This window comes from Mobula birostris, chromosome 24, assembly GCF_030028105.1.
Source record: "Mobula birostris isolate sMobBir1 chromosome 24, sMobBir1.hap1, whole genome shotgun sequence".
Classification (NCBI taxonomy): domain Eukaryota; kingdom Metazoa; phylum Chordata; class Chondrichthyes; order Myliobatiformes; family Myliobatidae; genus Mobula; species Mobula birostris.
In genome coordinates this window covers 49,304,115-49,322,552 of record NC_092393.1, presented here as the reverse complement: position 1 = coordinate 49,322,552, position 18,438 = coordinate 49,304,115, and the positions used below count along the sequence as shown (strand labels likewise).

General features: G+C 38.6%; 1 protein-coding gene across 3 annotated transcripts in view; it reads left to right on the top strand.

Annotated features, from left to right (window-relative positions):
* Positions 1-12,841, top strand: part of cog1 (component of oligomeric golgi complex 1) — a 44,165-nt gene extending 31,324 nt beyond the window's left edge. The window contains exons 10-15 of one of the 3 annotated variants that reach the window (XM_072242153.1): positions 1,936-2,063; positions 2,165-2,273; positions 3,726-3,835; positions 7,310-7,388; positions 7,925-7,980; positions 12,612-12,694. In XM_072242153.1, the coding sequence (XP_072098254.1) occupies positions 1,936-2,063; positions 2,165-2,273; positions 3,726-3,835; positions 7,310-7,388; positions 7,925-7,942 (444 nt within the window). In that variant the 3' untranslated portion in view covers positions 7,943-7,980; positions 12,612-12,694. Of the gene's footprint in view, positions 1-1,935; positions 2,064-2,164; positions 2,274-3,725; positions 3,836-7,309; positions 7,389-7,924; positions 7,981-12,611 lie in introns of those variants that run through there. The other 2 variants (XM_072242151.1, XM_072242154.1) reach the window with 2 other exon arrangements.
* The last annotated feature ends 5,597 nt before the right edge of the window (positions 12,842-18,438 follow it).

Here is an 18,438-nt window from a genome sequence, read left to right as displayed (position 1 = left end):
TATTGATTTGGATAGAGAATTGGTTGGCATACAGGAAGCAAAGAGTGGGAATAAACGGGACCTTTTCAGAATGGCAGGCAGTGACTACTGGGGTACCGCAAGGCTCAGTGCTGGGACCCCAGTTGTTTACAATATATATTAATGACTTGGATGAGGGAATTAAATGCAGCATCTCCAAGTTTGCAGATGACACGAAGCTGGGTGGCAGTGTTAGCTGTGAGGAGGATGCTAAGAGGATGCAGAGTGACTTGGATAGGTTAGGTGAGTGGGCAAATTCATGGCAGATGCAATTTAATATGGATAAATGTGAAGTTATCCACTTTGGTGGCAAAAATAGGAAAACAGATTATTATCTGAATGGTGGCCGATTAGGAAAAGGGGAGGTGCAACGAGACCTGGGTGTCATTATACACCAGTCATTGAAAGTGGGCATGCAGGTACAGCAGGTGATGAAAAAGGCGAATGGTATGCTGGCATTTATAGCAAGATGATTCGAGTACAGGAGCAGGGAGGTACTACTGCAGTTGTACAAGGCCTTGGTGAGACCACACCTGGAGTATTGTGTGCAGTTTTGGTCCCCTAATCTGAGGAAAGACATCCTTGCCATAGAGGGAGTACAAAGAAGGTTCACCAGATTGATTCCTGGGATGGCAGGACTTTCAAATGATGAAAGACTGGATGAACTAGGCTTATACTTGTTGGAATTTAGAAGATTGAGGGGGGATCTGATTGAAACGTATAAAATCCTAAAGGGATTGGACAGGCTACATGCAGGAAGATTGTTCCCGATGTTGGGGAATTCCAGAACGAGGGGTCACAGTTTGAGGATAAAGGGGGAGCCTTTTAGGACCGAGATTAGGAAAAACTTCTTCACACAGAGAGTGGTGAATCTGTGGAATTCTCTGCCACAGGAAACAGTTGAGGCCAGTTCATTGGCTATATTTAAGAGGGAGTTAGATATGGCCCTTGTGGCTAAAGGGATCAGGGGGTATGGAGGGAAGGCTGGTGCAGGGTTCTGAGTTGGATGATCAGCCATGATCATACTGAATGGCGGTGCAGGCTCGAAGGGCTGAATGGCCTACTCCTGCACCTATTTTCTATGTTTCTATGAAACTCCCATCTTTTTCTGCATCAAAATAAATATAAAAGACTTTTACATGAAGTAATCCCTCATTGTCTGATTTGCTAAAGGGTGAATGCAGTTCAGAAATTTCTAATACTTCATTGGATTGACAGGCCATCCTTATCTTGGCAAAGCATAACTTGCTCTTTCCACTTGCAATCTGATCTTGAAATATTTGATGGTGCTTAAAATCCACAGTTGGCTGGTAACCATACTGCAATATGGGCTAGAGATTACTTTTGATTTTTAAAATATGTTTTTCATTCTCTTATAATGTTTATACTCTGTTTTAGATCTATAACATTTCAATAGTTTTGCCCTTTCTTGAGGATTGGTAGGCAGCATCATATTGTTAAAAGGTTAAAATCTTTATTGGTTGGCCTTCAGTATTAAATGCTTTTTTTCTATGGTTCAACCTCAGCATGGTGGAGCATTAATTAAGTTCCAAAGTATTTAAGAATCAAACTTTATGTAATATGTATTGATTTTTTTCTTCTCTTTGCACCATTCTCTGTAAACTCTAGAGATTCTTGTTTGAAAATCCCAGGAAATCAACAGTTTCTGAGATACTCAAACTACTCCATCCGCCACCAACAATTATTCCACAGTCAGTCATTTCGATCACATTTCTTCCCCATTCTGATGTTTGGTCTGAACAACAACTGAACCTCTTGACCACGCCTGCATGCTTTTATGCATTGAGTTGTTGCCACATGTTTGACTGATTAGATATTTGCATTAATGAGCAGGTGTACTTAGCAAAGTGGCCACTGAATGTATATGTGTGTGTTTATCATTTTGTCTTGTTTCAGGTTGACTCTGCATTCCCTTTAACCCAGAACAGAGCTTTACAACTGCTTTTTGATCTTAAATACCTCAGTTCAGTTTTAATAGCCAGAAATGAAGAGGTGAAAAGCAGCAGACATCAGCAAGACCCAAGGTACTGATCTTCTTTGAAAAAGCCTGAATATTTTGTTCTTTGAAAAAACATGTAACCACTTGTACTAAGATTGACATTGTTCTTTGCTTTTACTAAACTAGGGTTCAGAATGTGACAGACACTTTGGAAAGCCACATTGATCCATTTGATTTGGATGTTTTTACTCCACATCTTAACAACAATCTGAGTAAGCTTTCTCAAAGGACTTCAGTAAGTAGAACAGCTAAGTCTGAATCAAATCTTTTGTATAGAGTAGTTCCAAACCTCGGTTGGATTCCTGGACAAGCATTGTGAAATAGGATAGTTTAGTGGATGAAAGGAAGATGAAGTTCGTGAAAATTAATTTGGTGTGTATTTGGTTGGTGAATAATTGTAATGAATGTAAAGATAGTAAGTTTTGTGCTACCTTTTTGAAATGCACTCAGTGGCCACTTTATCAGGTACAGGAGTAGAACCTGGTGTGGTCTTCCGCTGCTGTGCCCCAACCTCTTCAAGGTTCGACATGCGCATTCAGAGATGTTCTTCTGCATAGCACTGTTGCAGCACATGGCGATTTGAGTTACTGTTGCCTTCCTGTCAGCTTGAACCAGTCTGGCCACTTTCCTCTCCTTAACAAGCTGCATTTGCCCACACAACTATTGCTCACTGGATGCTTCGTTGTTTTTTGTCTGTCATACCGTTCTCTATAAGCTCTAGAGACTGTTGTGCGTGAAAATCCCAGATCAGCTTTTCCGAGGTAATCAAACCATGCCATTTGGCACCAACAATCATTCCTCAGTCAAAGTCACTTAGATAACATTTCTTCCCTGTTCTGATGTTTGGTCTGAACAACAACTGAACCTGTTGACCATGCCAGCTTGCTTTATGCATTGAGTACATAATTGGCTGGTTAGATATTTCCAGTAACGAGCAGATGTACCTAATAAAATGGCCACTAAATATATAGTATACTAATGTGATAAAATGTACCGTACAGTGACAGAATGTGAATATACATGGAAAGACATTGTATAAATATTATTTTAGCTCCATACAAGCTTCGCATTATAGTTAGCAATACTGGTGATAAATATTGCAAAAAATATTATTATTTACAACCCCCAATACTTAAATGCATGCATATTCACTGATGGATTTTTCTAAGCCTCTGTGCTACTAGATATCAATGTAAAATAAACACATGCCTCCTTACACTAATCAGTTTTGATTTACCATAACATTGAGTAAATACTTAAACAGAATCAACCCCAGGCATCAGAATTAGCCCTCTTTTAGTTCTGCTAATCATGCCATCATAAAATGAGACATCTGGAACATAGCCTCCTAATTCCTGCTCTGTATAATCTTATTTATTCTGTTGTAAATTTGTTTCCTAGCCTCTGGTGCCTAATATTAAAAGCTAAAATTGGCGGAAAGTGGGCTTAAAGACTTGTTTTTCCCTCACTGAACATCTAATCTCTGGCAACTGTATCGAGTCATTGAAATACAGAGCCTGCGAAAACAGGAAAGGGCTGTAGTGAACACTTTCATAATGATTCTGAATCATAACGTTTTAAAAGAAAATTTGAGTACATCAGTGCAAAATGTAAAGGAATGATTAATTTCAGATTGCTCTTCTTGCTCTGCTTTGAGCCGGACCACAAAATTGTTTCTATTCTTTAGGTGCTTTTTGGGTTATTAACTGGCACAGAGAAACAATACACCAACAGAAGTACGATATTTAACTCGCAAGAACCTCATAATATCTTGCCTTTGGCTTCCAGTCAAATCCGGTAAGTGAATCCTTATCACATTTCTGTGGTAAGCTTGGAAGAATGTAACTGTTGTAAATGTGTGTGTCTGTATGTGGCCCAATTTCATATTGTTAGATGCTGTTGGGCTATTTGGTATTCAGATGGAAAATTGTTAGGGGAGCAGACTCAATGGTCCTAATTCTGCTCCTATGTCTTATGGTCTTAGTATTGCACAGATCTGGTTTGCAATTTAGTCTTGTTTACGTGATAAAAATTTTGAATGTGGACACATAACCTACTTCTTAAGGTATTACTGGGCAATTTTTATTTGAAGCTTTTGTGAATCATGTTGTTAAGGATGCTATAAATTAATACCATAGGAATTATAAGTTTGTTCCATTGGATTCTATCATTTTTATCTTTATTTCATCTTTATTTCATAACATAGAAACATTTTCAGGCGGAAGAACATCTTCAGTCTGTCTAGCCTTCCTATGCTCATGCCCATGGTCTGTTTTCTTGTCACTCTGTATCTTTTGTTAACGACAACCTGTCCCATGCCTTTCTGGAATCATAGAGGTTGAGGTACATGGGCTGATTTCACCTTAGCGTCATTCTTGATCATTTATTGTTCAGATTGGATGTTACATTTCCCCAAGTTTTTTTTGCTAAGTTGATCCAGCAACGTGGTAGAGACAAAATCTCTGTAAAAGGGGGTAAATCGGAAATAACACCAGAGATGGTGAAAATATTGTAAATTTTCTGTAGTGTGTTTTCACTGGCTGAATGTTGGCTTTAAGACTTCTTTACCCATCAATGAAAATCTAAATTCAAAGAGTCAAAGTATATTTATTATCAAAGATTGTTGCTATATACATCTGAGATTCCCCTTCCCACAGCCACGAAACAAAGAAATGTGCAAAAAGAAGGAACAAATTGTGCAAATGGCAAAAAACAAGCGAAAGAACACACTGAATATAAAACATCAAATGACAGAGTCCTTGAAACGGACTAGAAATCTTCAGTTTAGTTCACTTCATTTCAATTCGGTGTTGTATCGGTTCGGCTTGCTGACTGCAGACCACAGAGCTGGTCCGCCCTGATCAAAATCACACAAAAGAGCAACGATAAAAAAGGTAACCAGTAATGAGAAACACATGTAACATGAATTACAGTGTCCAAGTCAATTAAATCTTGAGACCCAAGACTCCGGCAAGAGGGAGATAGAGACCGGTCAATCACAGGCACCTCCCTCTGGCAGCGGCAAGTGAGATTCTTGCATATCATTGAAGTTTAAAAACTGCCAAAGCACATAATGACTGCAGTGAACATAATAAACATAATGGCGACATGGTGGCCTAGTGGATAGTGTAATGCAGTGCTATTACAGCAACAGCAACCCGGGTTCAATTCTCTTTGCTGTCTAGGAGGAGTTTGTACATCTCCCCTGTGACCCTGTATGGTTCTTTGGGATGCTCCAGTCTCCTCCCATATTCTAAAGACATACGGGTTATTAGGTTAATTGGACACATGGGTGTAATTGAGTGGCGTGGGCTCACTGGTCCAGAAGGGCCTGTTACTGTGCTGCATCTCTAAATAAATAAATAAATAAATAAATTTAAATTGTTGATGTTGTCGATAATGGGGGATAACCTTTGGTTACTGAATGATATTGATCAGCTGGCAAGTCGAGGGCTGTGGCGGATGAAATTTAAAGCAACACACACAGATTGCTGGAGGAGCTCAGCAGGTCAGGTGGCATCTATGGAAATGAACAAACAGCCAACGTTTCTTACTGCTGCCATCAGGAAGAAGATGCAGGAGCCTCGGGACCCACACCACCAGGTTCAGGAACAGTTACTACCCCTCAACTATCCGGCTCTTGAGGATTACTTCACTCAACTTTGCTCATCCCATCACTGAACAGTTCCCACAGCTTGTGGACTCACTTTCAAGGACTCTTCATCTCATGTTCTCGATATTTAATGTTTGTTTATTATAATTCTTTTTCGCTTGTATTTCCAGTTTGTTGTCTTTTGCACATTGGTTGTTAGTCCTGTTGGGTGCGGTCCATCAGTGACTCCATCATGTTTCTTGGATTTACTGTGTATGCTCGCAAGAAAGCAAATCTCACGTTTGTGTATGGTGACATGTATCTACTTTGATAATATATTTATTTTGAACTTTAGACTTTGGTATCATGGAGGTTATCAGGAGATGATTTGTTTTCCTTGGAGCTCAGAATGCTGACAAAGAATTTTAGAGAGAGAGAGATACAAAGTTGATCAGTATAAACAGAAGGAACCCTTTTTCTATAATAGATATATAATACTAATGGTCAGATTTAATGTGAGGAGTGAGAAGGTACTTTATACTTTATTGTCGCCAAACAATTGATACTAGAACATACAATCATCACAGCGATATTTGATTCTGTGCTTCCTGCTCCCTGGATTACAAATATTAAATATTAAAAATAGTAAAAATTAGTAAATATTAAAAATTTAAATTATGAATCATAAATAGAAAATAGAAAAATGGAAAGTAAGGTAGTGCAAAAAAACCGAGAGGCAGGTCCGGATATTTGGAGGGTATGGCCCAGATCCGGTCAGGATCCGTTCAGCAGTCTTATCACAGTTGGAAAGAAGTTGTTCCCAAATCTGGCTTTACGAGTCTTCAAGCTCCTGAGCCTTCTCCCGGAGGGATTTTGAGATTTTCCCCCCACCTATCAACACACTACCTGTGGAGTCCGGTACCTTTTCAACCTTTAGCAAGGTATAGAAGGCTCTGGTCCAAGTGCTGGTAAATGGGACTAGGGTCAACATTGACAGTGAGCCTCAGTGTCTATTCAGTGCTATATGGCAGGTTAGTCAAATATTTAACAATGAAAATTCAGTGTGCATTTCCTTTGCAAAATTTCATTTCCTTGGGATTTTGTTGCTGTTCCTTTGGGTCTTCCTGCAGTTCTGTGGGACCTAGAATAGTTTTCCTGAATAAATCAGAATGTTGGTGTCCTAGTTGAGAAAACTCAGGATGTTCAGTTACTATAGCATGCCAGGTGGCAAGGTTCTGGATAACTGGGCTTTTTCTGTACTTGGCTAGGAGTGGAGGGTGGGGTGGAAGATGTCAATGACCTTTCATTGAGATTGCACTTAGTTTTGATTTGTTCTTAAAGATCAGAGCCAACATTGAAGTGAAAGGTTCATGTTGCAAGTTCATTTTGAGTTGGCCAATAATGATATTCATTTGCATATTGAGTACATGTATTTTGGCACAACTTTGTTTCAGTGTTATATCCTTGTTTGCTACCTTGCAGACTGGCCCTGGTATAAATTAAGAAATGTTTGTGCAAAGAAACAAAATCCATTTTCTGTTTCAGGCATATTAGTAGCTTACTAATTCAACTAACTTTTAGTTTATACACTATGGAGTAACTTGGTCATTCATGTTAGTTTGAACTATTGGTATGAACTAATCATACATCTCATTAACATTGTAAATGTGCAATTCTAGATTTGGTCTACTGCCACTTAGTATGACAAGTTCCCGAAAGCCGAAATCATCTGTCCGAGCAAGTGAAGTTAAGAGTCAGGTAGGTGTGGATTTCATGTTCAGTGATTACTGTGAATATAGATGTGGTTTGAATTTTAACTCTTGTACCACAAAAGTAAAGCAGCTAATTCCTTGGTTTTTATACCTGAAGAAATCTGTTTCATCATAATAATAGTTTTAAGTGTTCCCACCTAATCATTATTACAGTGTATGTATACAACAATGGGTTTTATCAAAATGGTGGATAAAGTCTTCTATATTGTATATTTTACAAGGTGCCTAGCCCCTTAAAGATATTGATCATTTTTGACATGATACTAATTTTTTGGAAAAGGCTGAGACTTTTTCTGCACATTTCAGATGCTAGTTTAGCAGAGCAGGAGCATCCTCTTACTGAAACCAGTCCTTCACCAAGACTATGGATGATGTCTTGGTGGCAATATTAAATTGATCCTGGTGTATTTTAGTTTCTTTGATACCACACTACATAAAATATTATAACATTTAAGACTTACATTAAAACTTGGATCTTTATTCATAATGTGCTTCCAATTTAACTGGTTTCTGTAAATTCAGTTTCAGCTGAACCATTGACCTGTCACATCTGCGACCTTTCGATGAAGCTTCACTGGGTATTTATAGTCATGTGCAGTGTATTTAGCTTTGCATTATGCTCGAGTAATCATATGCAATAAACAGCATTATGATCAGATGGACAGCAATGCCAGTGCATTTCTGATGAGTAAATGTGAAGTAGTGTGAAGACAGTCAAGCCTGTGCAAGGCTCGTTCTGCTAGAACTAAATTTAACTCAGTTTCAAATTGGATGTGCGTTTCTAAAAGAAATTACCTTGTGTTCTCTGTTTCAATAAGCACTGAGTTTTGTATCTGCTCTGAAATGGTTTTCTGAACAGGCTGACATTGAGATTATAGCTGACTCTGCAATATGAAAAAGAATGCTGTTTAAATCCTGAAACCCATTCCATTAGTGCAAAATTGATTGTTAATTGCTAAAATATAATTCTATGATCCACCGTGTCCTTAAAAGAAAAAATTGCTTACTTTGTCTTCCCTACTCCTGTTTTCATTTCTGCTATACTTTTTCTGGCTGAACTATTTGCTAACTTTAATGATTCTGGTTACAAATTTTTCGTTTACTTGGAGTTCAGTGACAATATTGTGGAAAAGGAAAGACAATTTCTGGTGTGTCTCCAGCACAGTTTTTTTTATAGTTTTTGGTAGCAGGCAAATTTTGCAATTAACCAACAGCTTCAGAGTTGCAAGAGAGGTTACAAAATACTGAAGAGATTATGTCTGCAGTAACACAAAATGCTGGAGGAACTCAGCAAGACAAGCAGAATCTATGGAGAGGAATAAACAGTTGAATCTTTTTTTGTCCTGAAAATCTCAGCCCGAACCTTCAACTGTTTATTCTTCTCCATAGGTGCTGCCTGACCTGTTGCATTCCTCCTGCATTTTGTGTGTTAGTCTGGATTTCCAGCATCAGTAGAATCCCTTGTTTGATTATGTGTACATTCATGGTTTGGTTGTATTTACCTATCTAGAATTATGAAACAAGAACTGCACTGTGGATTCAAAAGTTCACTTGCGATTTTAGTTTTGCTCTCCCAACACAAACGCTCGTAAGTGGGGATTCCCAACCTGGGGTCCACAGACCCTTTGCTTAATAGCCCATGGCATAAAAAGGTTGGGAACCTCTCAAGGTTAATTGTACAAACATGGAGGCTGCTGTAATTTTTGACATTATTATGCACGAGAATTGTTTTTGTTCTTGAGTAAATTTGATGGGGGCACTGATGCGCTACCTAAATTCAAATGCACTGGTTTTATTGCTACCTGAGTTTTCTTGTATAACTTTTGTACTGTTGCCCAGAAACTACTATTAGTGGTTTGTGTGTTCTGCTTTACTGCATTGCCCAGAAGCATTTTAATCAGGGCTGTAACGAATCACCTGGATGTGGCAAGAGTGGCTTGCAGTGATGGACTGTTTGCTTGTAGAGTTGGGCAGGATTGGTGCTAGAACAGCTTTTTCCTTTTAATCTGGCTACAACTTAGCAACCTTAACATTTGCTGTGGTTAAACATACCCAATACTTTGAGGACTGAATTTTTATGTAGCTTTCAACAAAACTTTTATCTGCTGTCTTACACAGAAACACTTAAATTCTATGAATGAATGTTATGAAGTAAAGTTTAATTTGAAACAACAAAATTACTTTAAATCGTGTCAATATTTTACACTAAAATGGTTCTCAGAGTTGATGGCCTTTATGATACTCAGTACATACCATGTTTGAATTATTTATAAATCAAATTCACGAATGTAATTTATTGCCATATACTTGTACTTTGTGTTCCTGTCCTTGAAGAGTTGCTGCCGAATGCTGGTAATGCAGCTTGTTTCAATATCCATCAGTGTGCATGTGAGGTGTGTGTTTTTATGAAATACCAAACAGCTGTGGCATTAATTTCTAATAGATAATTACTCAAAACTACATTGACACTCTTCAGTCAGTATAGATCAACTGGCAGTGATACATGGATCTTTTGGATAAGGACAGCTCTAAACTCAGATCTTTCAGTTTTGTGGAATAGAAATGATCGATTCTAATATAAATTTTTAATTAGCATTACGTTAATTATCTGTAAGAGTAAGTCAGATTGTGTTGGACCAAGTCTGCGCTCCCACAGTGCCCATGTGTCAGGCTCAGGAGAGCAGGAAAGTGGTCCTGATCTTCTATATCCTGGAGTCTGTCTGCAGTGTCTCAATTTGCAACTAGGTAGGGTGCTGAAAAGTACAGTGGCCCATCCCTGATAGACGAGTCATGGATCCCGACAGCACATGAAACAGGCCATTTGGCTCAGCTCGTCTATGCCAACCAAATTACCTAACTGAGCTCCGTCCATTTGGTCCAAATCCCTCTTGACCGGTGAAATGGCAGCTCTTAGTTGGGGTTTTTATCTATGAGGCCTTTTATTACTTGAGATGTGATGTATATCACTTCAAGTACTAAGTTTAATAATTTTTAAAATATTTACATTAAAATAAAGATACAAATAATTAATTGAATTGAATTATCTTTGTTACATCTCCGTCTAAATGAGCAATGTGCAATTTATAGTAATTCATAATAGTATGTACAACAGGACAGTCAATATAAAACAATAGACTTACAGGTCAAGAATTCCCATTGAAATCCATGGGGTTCAGCTTTTAAATGGCAATTTACCATATTCAAATGGAGGACCGTTGCAAAACCGGACCCTGTCATTGAAGTCTAGCAGTGAAGTAACTTGCAGGTCTCATTCTGACTTCTGGATAGGAAACTGTGTGCTTTACCTTTTCCCACCTACCTCCTCTCAGCTTCTCACTTCATCCTCCTTGTCCAACAGCCCACCTTTCCCCTCAGCTGGTCACACTTATCACCTGCCAGCTTGTACTCCTTCACCTCTCTCCCTACCTTATTCTGGCTTTTGCCCCCTTCCTTTTCAGGCCTGATGTAGGGTCCAGGCCTAAAACTTTGTTTATTCCCCTCCATCGTGCTGAGTTCTTCCAATATTTTGTGTGTTAATCTGTAAGTTACCTTTCTGCTGCTTAAGTTGTCAGATATATTAAAGCATGTGAATGCATTGTCAGGAAGACTGCATGTTCCACTGCTTAAATTTGACCTGCTGGAATTGTGGTGACTGCACTTGCTGCACTCCCAAGTATTAACTATGTCCTGTTTATTACCTTTGGCCAATGGAAATTTCAGTTGGAGCCAAATGGGTTTCGTATCTCAGCTACTCTGTCAGGTGAACAGCTGTGCCTGGCCAGAACAAATCCATACTTTACAGCTTTAGTGTCATTGCAGGACACTGAGTGATGGTCTTCACGCTTGTGCTGTAATTAATAGACTAGTCAGGTTTATTGTCATGTGCACAAGTCCGGTGAGATTACAAGATTAAATGAAGAACTTGCTTGCAGCAGCATCACACGCACAAAGATTCAGATGACACAAAATATAAATTTTATATGTACAAGACCGTGGGGTGGCACGCTAGCATAGTGTTATTACAGCACCAGTGACCTCCAGCATTTTGTGTGTATTCGTCGAAGTTCAGTTCTTGCTACAGCCGTACGTTCTCCCTGTGACTACGTGGGTTTTTCCTGGGTGCTCTGGTTTCCACCAACACTCCAGAGATGTATTGTTTAGTAGGTTTATACATGTAATTGGGCAGTGTGGGCTCATGGGTCAGAAAGGGCCTGTTGCCGCACTGTATCTTTAAATAAGTAATGAATTATACACAGATTATACAATGAAGAGGGGGGAAAGACTGTGCAGAAATAAAGCACAATCAGAGACAAGTCCATGGTGGTGCAAGAGGTCTTTAGTTTTCCATTGCTGAGGGGGGGATTCGTAGTGTGCAGGTCGGTTCCAAGAACCTGATCACTTTAGCAAAGTGCCTGTTCCTGAATCTGGTCATGTGGAACTTCAGGTTTCTGTACTCCCGCCTGATGGTAGCAGCAAGAAGAGGGCATGACCTCTTGTAAAAGGATCTATGACATAATTGTATTATTTACCACGTCTGGCCTCTTTCATTCCAAAAATGACCTTGCATCATGATACGGCTGGTCGATTTGTGTGTGTGTGTGTTTTTTAGTGAATATTGTCAACCATATATTATTTCATCATTTAATCCACTGGCAGATGTGCATAGAATATTGTGCTTATAAATGGTGATCTCTCCGAAGGAGTTTATGTAGTTTGTGGAGGGAGTTATTCAGGGAACAGTGAGAAAGATAGTTAAGAATATTTTTGTTAGGGCCCTACGGCAGCATAGCAGTTAGCATGACGCTTTTGCAGCTTAGGGCATTCTGGAGTTGAGTTCAATTCCAATGCTGTCTGTAAGGAGTTTTTAAGTTCTCCCATGGGGCTGCACCAATTTCTCCCCACAGTCCAAAGACGTTCTGGCTAATAGGTTAATTAGTCATTGTAAGTTGTCCTGTTATTAGGCTAATAGGTGTGTTGCAGGGTAGTGCGGCTCATGGGCCTGAAGAGTGCTGTATCACTAAATTAAATAATTGATTTTAACTTATCAAAAAAATGTAGAATTGCAGTGGGATGTTTGTTGCAACACACACTGTTGGAGTAGCGGTGAATAATGAATGACTTTACTTGCACAGTTCTCTATTGTAACCTTCAGTCTTGCGCAATATACGCAGAAAGTGGAACTTAAAATATTGTATTCGTTTTGTTGTAGATTCTGCCCACATCGGTCACAGAAGAAGACAGTCTGAAGCCTGGCGCCTTATTTCATCAGCTGGCTTCTTTACACGATGATGATACATCCTCATCTTCAACAGCATCGTCGCTCTTTAAATTAGGCTGGCTATCAAGTATGACCAAGTGATAATGACAGCTCTGGGGTGGAGGCAACCTTTGATGTAGATAATCAATTAATAAATACAAAAATAAAATTGACTACTATTGACTCTGAAAATGTATTGATGTCTATAGTGTACAATTTAAATAGGTGGTAAGCGCAATTGCTTTAAAATTGCCATGAGTACTTCTGACATTATTAAGGTATCTTTTTCTATAAAAAGATAGTGTTGTGGAGTCTTCAGTATGTCAACTTGGGCCTTCAGTGAATTGGAAGCTGTTCAATTCCTAGTGATGCTAAATCAAATAACAAAATGGTAACGTGAGCTTGTCTCCAGGGTGTCAAGACTGCGTTCTAATGAGTGGATTCTTCAGCTGTTCATTCACGTGGGCATTCTCTCTTTCAATGTTTTGGCAGTACGCATCCATCAAATTGCAATCTTCCATTCCGTTTGGATGTGTGGTCCTATTTTGATTAAGCTCTTTATATTCCAAATATTTACATTGCTATGCTACTAAAAGAGGATGCAACCGAAACAGAGCTTGAAAAATACCTGAGAAATTTATAAAATTGATAGCCACAGGGTAGACAACTAGAATCTATCTCCTGTGGTAGAAATACCGAATGCTAGAGGGCATATCTCTAAACTGAGAAAGGGAACGTGTAATGGGAATGTGCATGGAATGTTGAGTTTATATAATCATCAGTGCCAACGTGGTAACAGAAGCAGATATGAGAGTAATGGCAAAGAGGCTTTTACATAGGCACATGGATCTGCAGGGAATACAGTGGGTATAGATCATTAACATGAAAAAGAAATTAGATTAATTCAGTGTCATATTTGGCACAGGCATCATGGGCTGGAGGGCCTTTTCCTGTATGGTACTGTTCTATGGTCTAAAAGGTACATGTGTCTTTGATGTAACACAGCCATAAAGTAGATTATTTATGGTAAGATTTAACATTTTGGCAGCCTTCATTATTAACCAAAAAAAGGGCATTTTTCTCTCCAGAAAAATCAATACTAAGTTTGTTGCTCAGCTGGTTCAAAGCTTTATCTCTTGTATTTGGGGAAATGTATGGTTGGATTATTGCCATAACTATTCTTGCATACATTTGTGCCAGAGGCAATACTGCAGAGCAAAAGGGGGGAAGAAAAGCTCATAAAACGAAGCTGTGTAATTGGATATTGCAGCCAATTACTCACCTGTTGTGTCATATCCCAGATATGCAAATTGTTCAGCATTTTGTTATAATCAACAACTTTCAAATGTTGTCCATGATATGAAAAAACATTGTATGTTCAAGTTACACTCCTACAATAGATTTACACCTGAAGAGAGTGATTTAATCTTTGGAAACTAAATCTTCATCTCTATGGTAACACCATAGTTTGATATTTAATACTGCTGTATTTTAACAGGCAGATTTTTTTTTTTTACCAGTGTTAGTTTTGAATCAAGTGACATACAAATTCTGTGTTAAATGTAGTAATATATGATTGGGGATAATTTATTATTAACTGCCATTAATTTGTTGGTAAATACATGATCGCAGCTAAGGATCCATGAGATCTAAAAGTGTTGGTTTGGTAGCTGAACTTTACCTTGCAGGCTTTCTGATCAGAAGGAAGACACGGTAAAAAATGTGTAGCATTAAATCCAAATATACAATTGATTGGTCTTTCTTTCTTGCCTGGAACCACTGTATATTCTCCTTTCAAAATATTAATTAGTTCTCTGGGAGCTAATGGAAAGGATAATATTGCTTACCAAATTACAGTATTACCAGAGCAACACACCGAATGTGGGAGGAACTCAGCAGGTCAGGTAGCATCTACAGAGAGGAATAAACAGTTGACATTTCGGCCCAAAATATTGACTGTTTATTTCTCTCCATGGATGCTGCCTGACCTGTTGAGTTCCTGCAGCACTTTTTTTTATGTTGCTCCGGATTAGCAGAATCTGCAGAATTTCTTGTGTTACCATAAACTTCCATAACTCATCCAATATGACTTGTATATTCAATATCAATCACTTTTTTAATGCTGGTTGCGCATTGAAACATTGGGGGAAGAGAAGTTCCTGCTTTGGGTAAAAAGAGTCTTCAATATGTGCTCAAACGAGAAAATTTGTTCAGTAAACTTTAAATGGAAGAAAATTACACCGGCCTACGTTTTAAACATTGTTCATTATGTGACCCTGATTATATAGAGAACTGAACAAAACATCTTGGACTTCCAAGGACGCAGCACGGTTTTTATAGTCAAAAGAAAAAACTACAACAATGGGGCATGTGAACTATCAGCGACTGTCATTTTGAAGATTCTTCAAATGATCAGTTTCCCATGTTCAACTGGAAAATATTCTGACTTGTCAAACTGATGTAAGACAGTGTCAACATGGTGTAGGTAATAGTGGTGCGTTATCAAGTAGGGAGAACGATGGCACATTGTGTCACTGCTGTCGAACGAAGATATAGATTGCTGGAGATATCTGTTCCATTGGGACAGATGTAATAGATATTTACAGTGTAAGGTACCACTTGACAAACCCAGCCTAAATCCCACTGAAGCTCTTGATCCATGGTCTTGTAGATTATGATATTTAGGAGTGTATGGATACTCCAAACATGTCAAGGCTTTGTCTTGCCACCCATGTGATGAAATCCATACCCCAAACACTCTTGGATGGGGGAAAGAAACCCCTTCTAATATGGAGGAACTTGTGGTCAATTTTCAGTCACATTTACTTGATTCCTTATGGTGAACTGGACTTGCAGAAAAAACTTCAGGGCACAAATTTATGTGCTGTGACAAGATTAACTAGATCAATGTTGTTTAGTAAAAAAATATCATTTGTTTCAGAGTTTTTAAATCTTTGGCTTCTAATTTTATTTTCGTGCAAACTAGAGTTTAGACTTGGAGCTAATAAAACCAAAAAAAACAGTAGAATTAGGCCATTCAGCTCATCAAGTCCACTCTGCCATTTCATCATGGCTGATCCCGGATCCCATTTAACCTGCTAAAAGCTGATTTCAACTCAAATCTTACCCTATAATGATAACGTGATGTTTCAAAACTAAATCCTATTCCAGAAAATTCCTCAAAATCAGAATAATCACGGACCCCCTCATCACCCATTGCCTCCGCTCAAATCAATACTCCATTTGTTCCTCCCTCACCATGCTGAACATCCTTATCATTAACTGCACTTAATACCCCAAACATCTGTACCTACAATTTTTTTCTCCTGTTTCCTCTTACTTGTCTATACCTCCCCCAATGTCCAAAATACTGCATTTGTGTCTGTTTTCTTGACAAAAGAATCACTGACACCAATTTGTCTTTCAGTAATGTACTGATTTCCAACTGCATTAAAAAAAAGATTGTGCTTTCTATCAGTCCACATTGGACCTCTCTTATCCATCATTACTGGCTGCCTTCATGAATTATCTTCGTGATCCCATCATATTGAACCTCTACAATCATGTTAAATGATTTGGCTACGAGCTACTCCCCCTACGGGTTCCTTTTGATTGTGCACCCCTTGATCCCTTTCTGCTGCAGAGCTATTGCCATAGTGCTTTACAATGGCAGCTTAAGTTTGGGGTTCAATTCCCACCACCAGCTGTAAGGTATGTTTACTACATAGATTTCCTTGCTGTTTCAATGTGGCAAAAAAGCTGATCTTTAAGACCTTTAACCTTTGATAAAATTTGTCACCAAAATCTTTCGGTCACCCACCCAGGCTTCTAAGGTTTCTATTCATGTGCTCACTCCTCTGTGAAACCAAAACATCTCACATACAGTATTTATCAAGTCACGCTACATACATGGGAGGAGAAATAGAGTTAATGTTTCAAATCCAAGGTTCTCTATCAGAATTGGGAAGGAAAGAAACAAAGCTCATTAAGCTGAAGGGAAATTTGAGGAGGATGTCTCTGATTGGGGAAAACAGCATGCCCACGGGGATACGCTGTAAACAAGATTATTTGGCCAATGAGTGAATGGGAGAATATTGACAGATAGAGCTAAAGCAATGTAAGGCTAACAAAATGCAGAGCAGGAAGACATACACAATAGGTCAGACTGGCCATGTCCTCCCAGAGGAAGCAAAAGAAATTTTTGAAAATAAGCTAAACCAATATCACAGATAGATGACTGACATAGACTGGGATATTAATTTACCTAAAGCTGCAGAATTCAAATGACCAGATGGCTGCAGATGTACCCGGATGGAAAATGAGTAACTGTTTGAGTTGGGGCCTATTTTAATCATACAGGAGGATACAGACCAATAGGTCAGAGTGGGATCGGGAATTAAAGAGGCAGGCAACAGGAATCTTGGTTACCCCTGTGAACCAAAGCAATCAACCAGTCTGCATTTGGTTCCTCCAACGTAGAAGAGAACATATTGAATCCAGTACATTGGATTAGAAGTGGAAGCAAATTGTGCATTAACTAGATAACTTTGTTTACAACTTATTAGCTTATCAGAAACATCTCCCTTGCCCTACTGTTCCTGCAACTTAATGAATTGTTTGTTTTCCCCTCCAGCCCAGTACCATCTTCAAACTGAAGTACTGGACCTCCTGAGTATTTCCAGCATCTTCTGTTTCTGTTTTAAAGTTCAAAGTAAATTTATTACCAAAGTACATATATGTCACCATATCCTATCCTGAGATTCACCTTCTTGCAGGCATTCACAGCAGATACAAAGTAATGCAATATAATCAATGAAAATTACCACACATAAGTAAACTGACAAACAAATGTGCTAAAGATGACAAATTGTGAAAATACAAAAAGCAAAACAAAAAAAATTATAAATAAATAATATTGAGAACACGAGTTCTAAGTCCTTGAAAGTGAGTCCATAGGTTGGGTAATTATTTCAGTGTTGGGATGAGGGAAGTTATTTACTCTGGTTCAGGAGCCTGATGGTTGAAGGGAAGTTCTCAGGTTTTCAGTTTTGATTTGATCTTCAATCATATATTTGCAGAAATCTTTTCTCCCCACCTCCGGTTGTCATTCTAACAGAACTTATTACCAAACATTTGCTTCTTGAGATTCAAGTTCTCCCCATTAATGTGCAAAATGTCTCCCTCTTGTGCTGTTCTGAGGATAATGCATGAAGTTATTAAAGATAGGTTATTGTTGTAATACTAATAGAAGATGTTAATGATATGAAATTAGAGTCAGAAAGTACTGCAGCACAGAAACCAGACTCTTTGGCCTATCTAGTCCATGTTGACCTGACATTCTGCCTACTCCCATCTACCTGCATCCAGACCCTAACCCTCCAAAACCCTCCCATCTATGTACCTATTCAAACTTCTCTTAAATATTACAATTGAAGTGAACATGACACTTGAAAAATTGACATGTTAGGCATCGGTCGTTATCTGAGGTCATAAAGGATTGATCTGCTGAATTACTCTCATTTTAATTTGCATTTTGTTCAGTTCTTTCAATTGTTTCCCCAAATTATTGGATATTGAAACTTAGTAAATATTGAAAGGCCTGGACAGAGTGAACGTGGAGAGAACATTTTCAATAGTGGGAGAATCTGGGACCAGAGACACAGCCTCGGTACAAGGACAACACTTTAGAACAGAGATGAGGAGGAATTCCTTTAGCAGGGGGTGGTGAATCTATGGAATTCATTGCCACAAACGGATATGAAGGACAAGTCATTGGGTA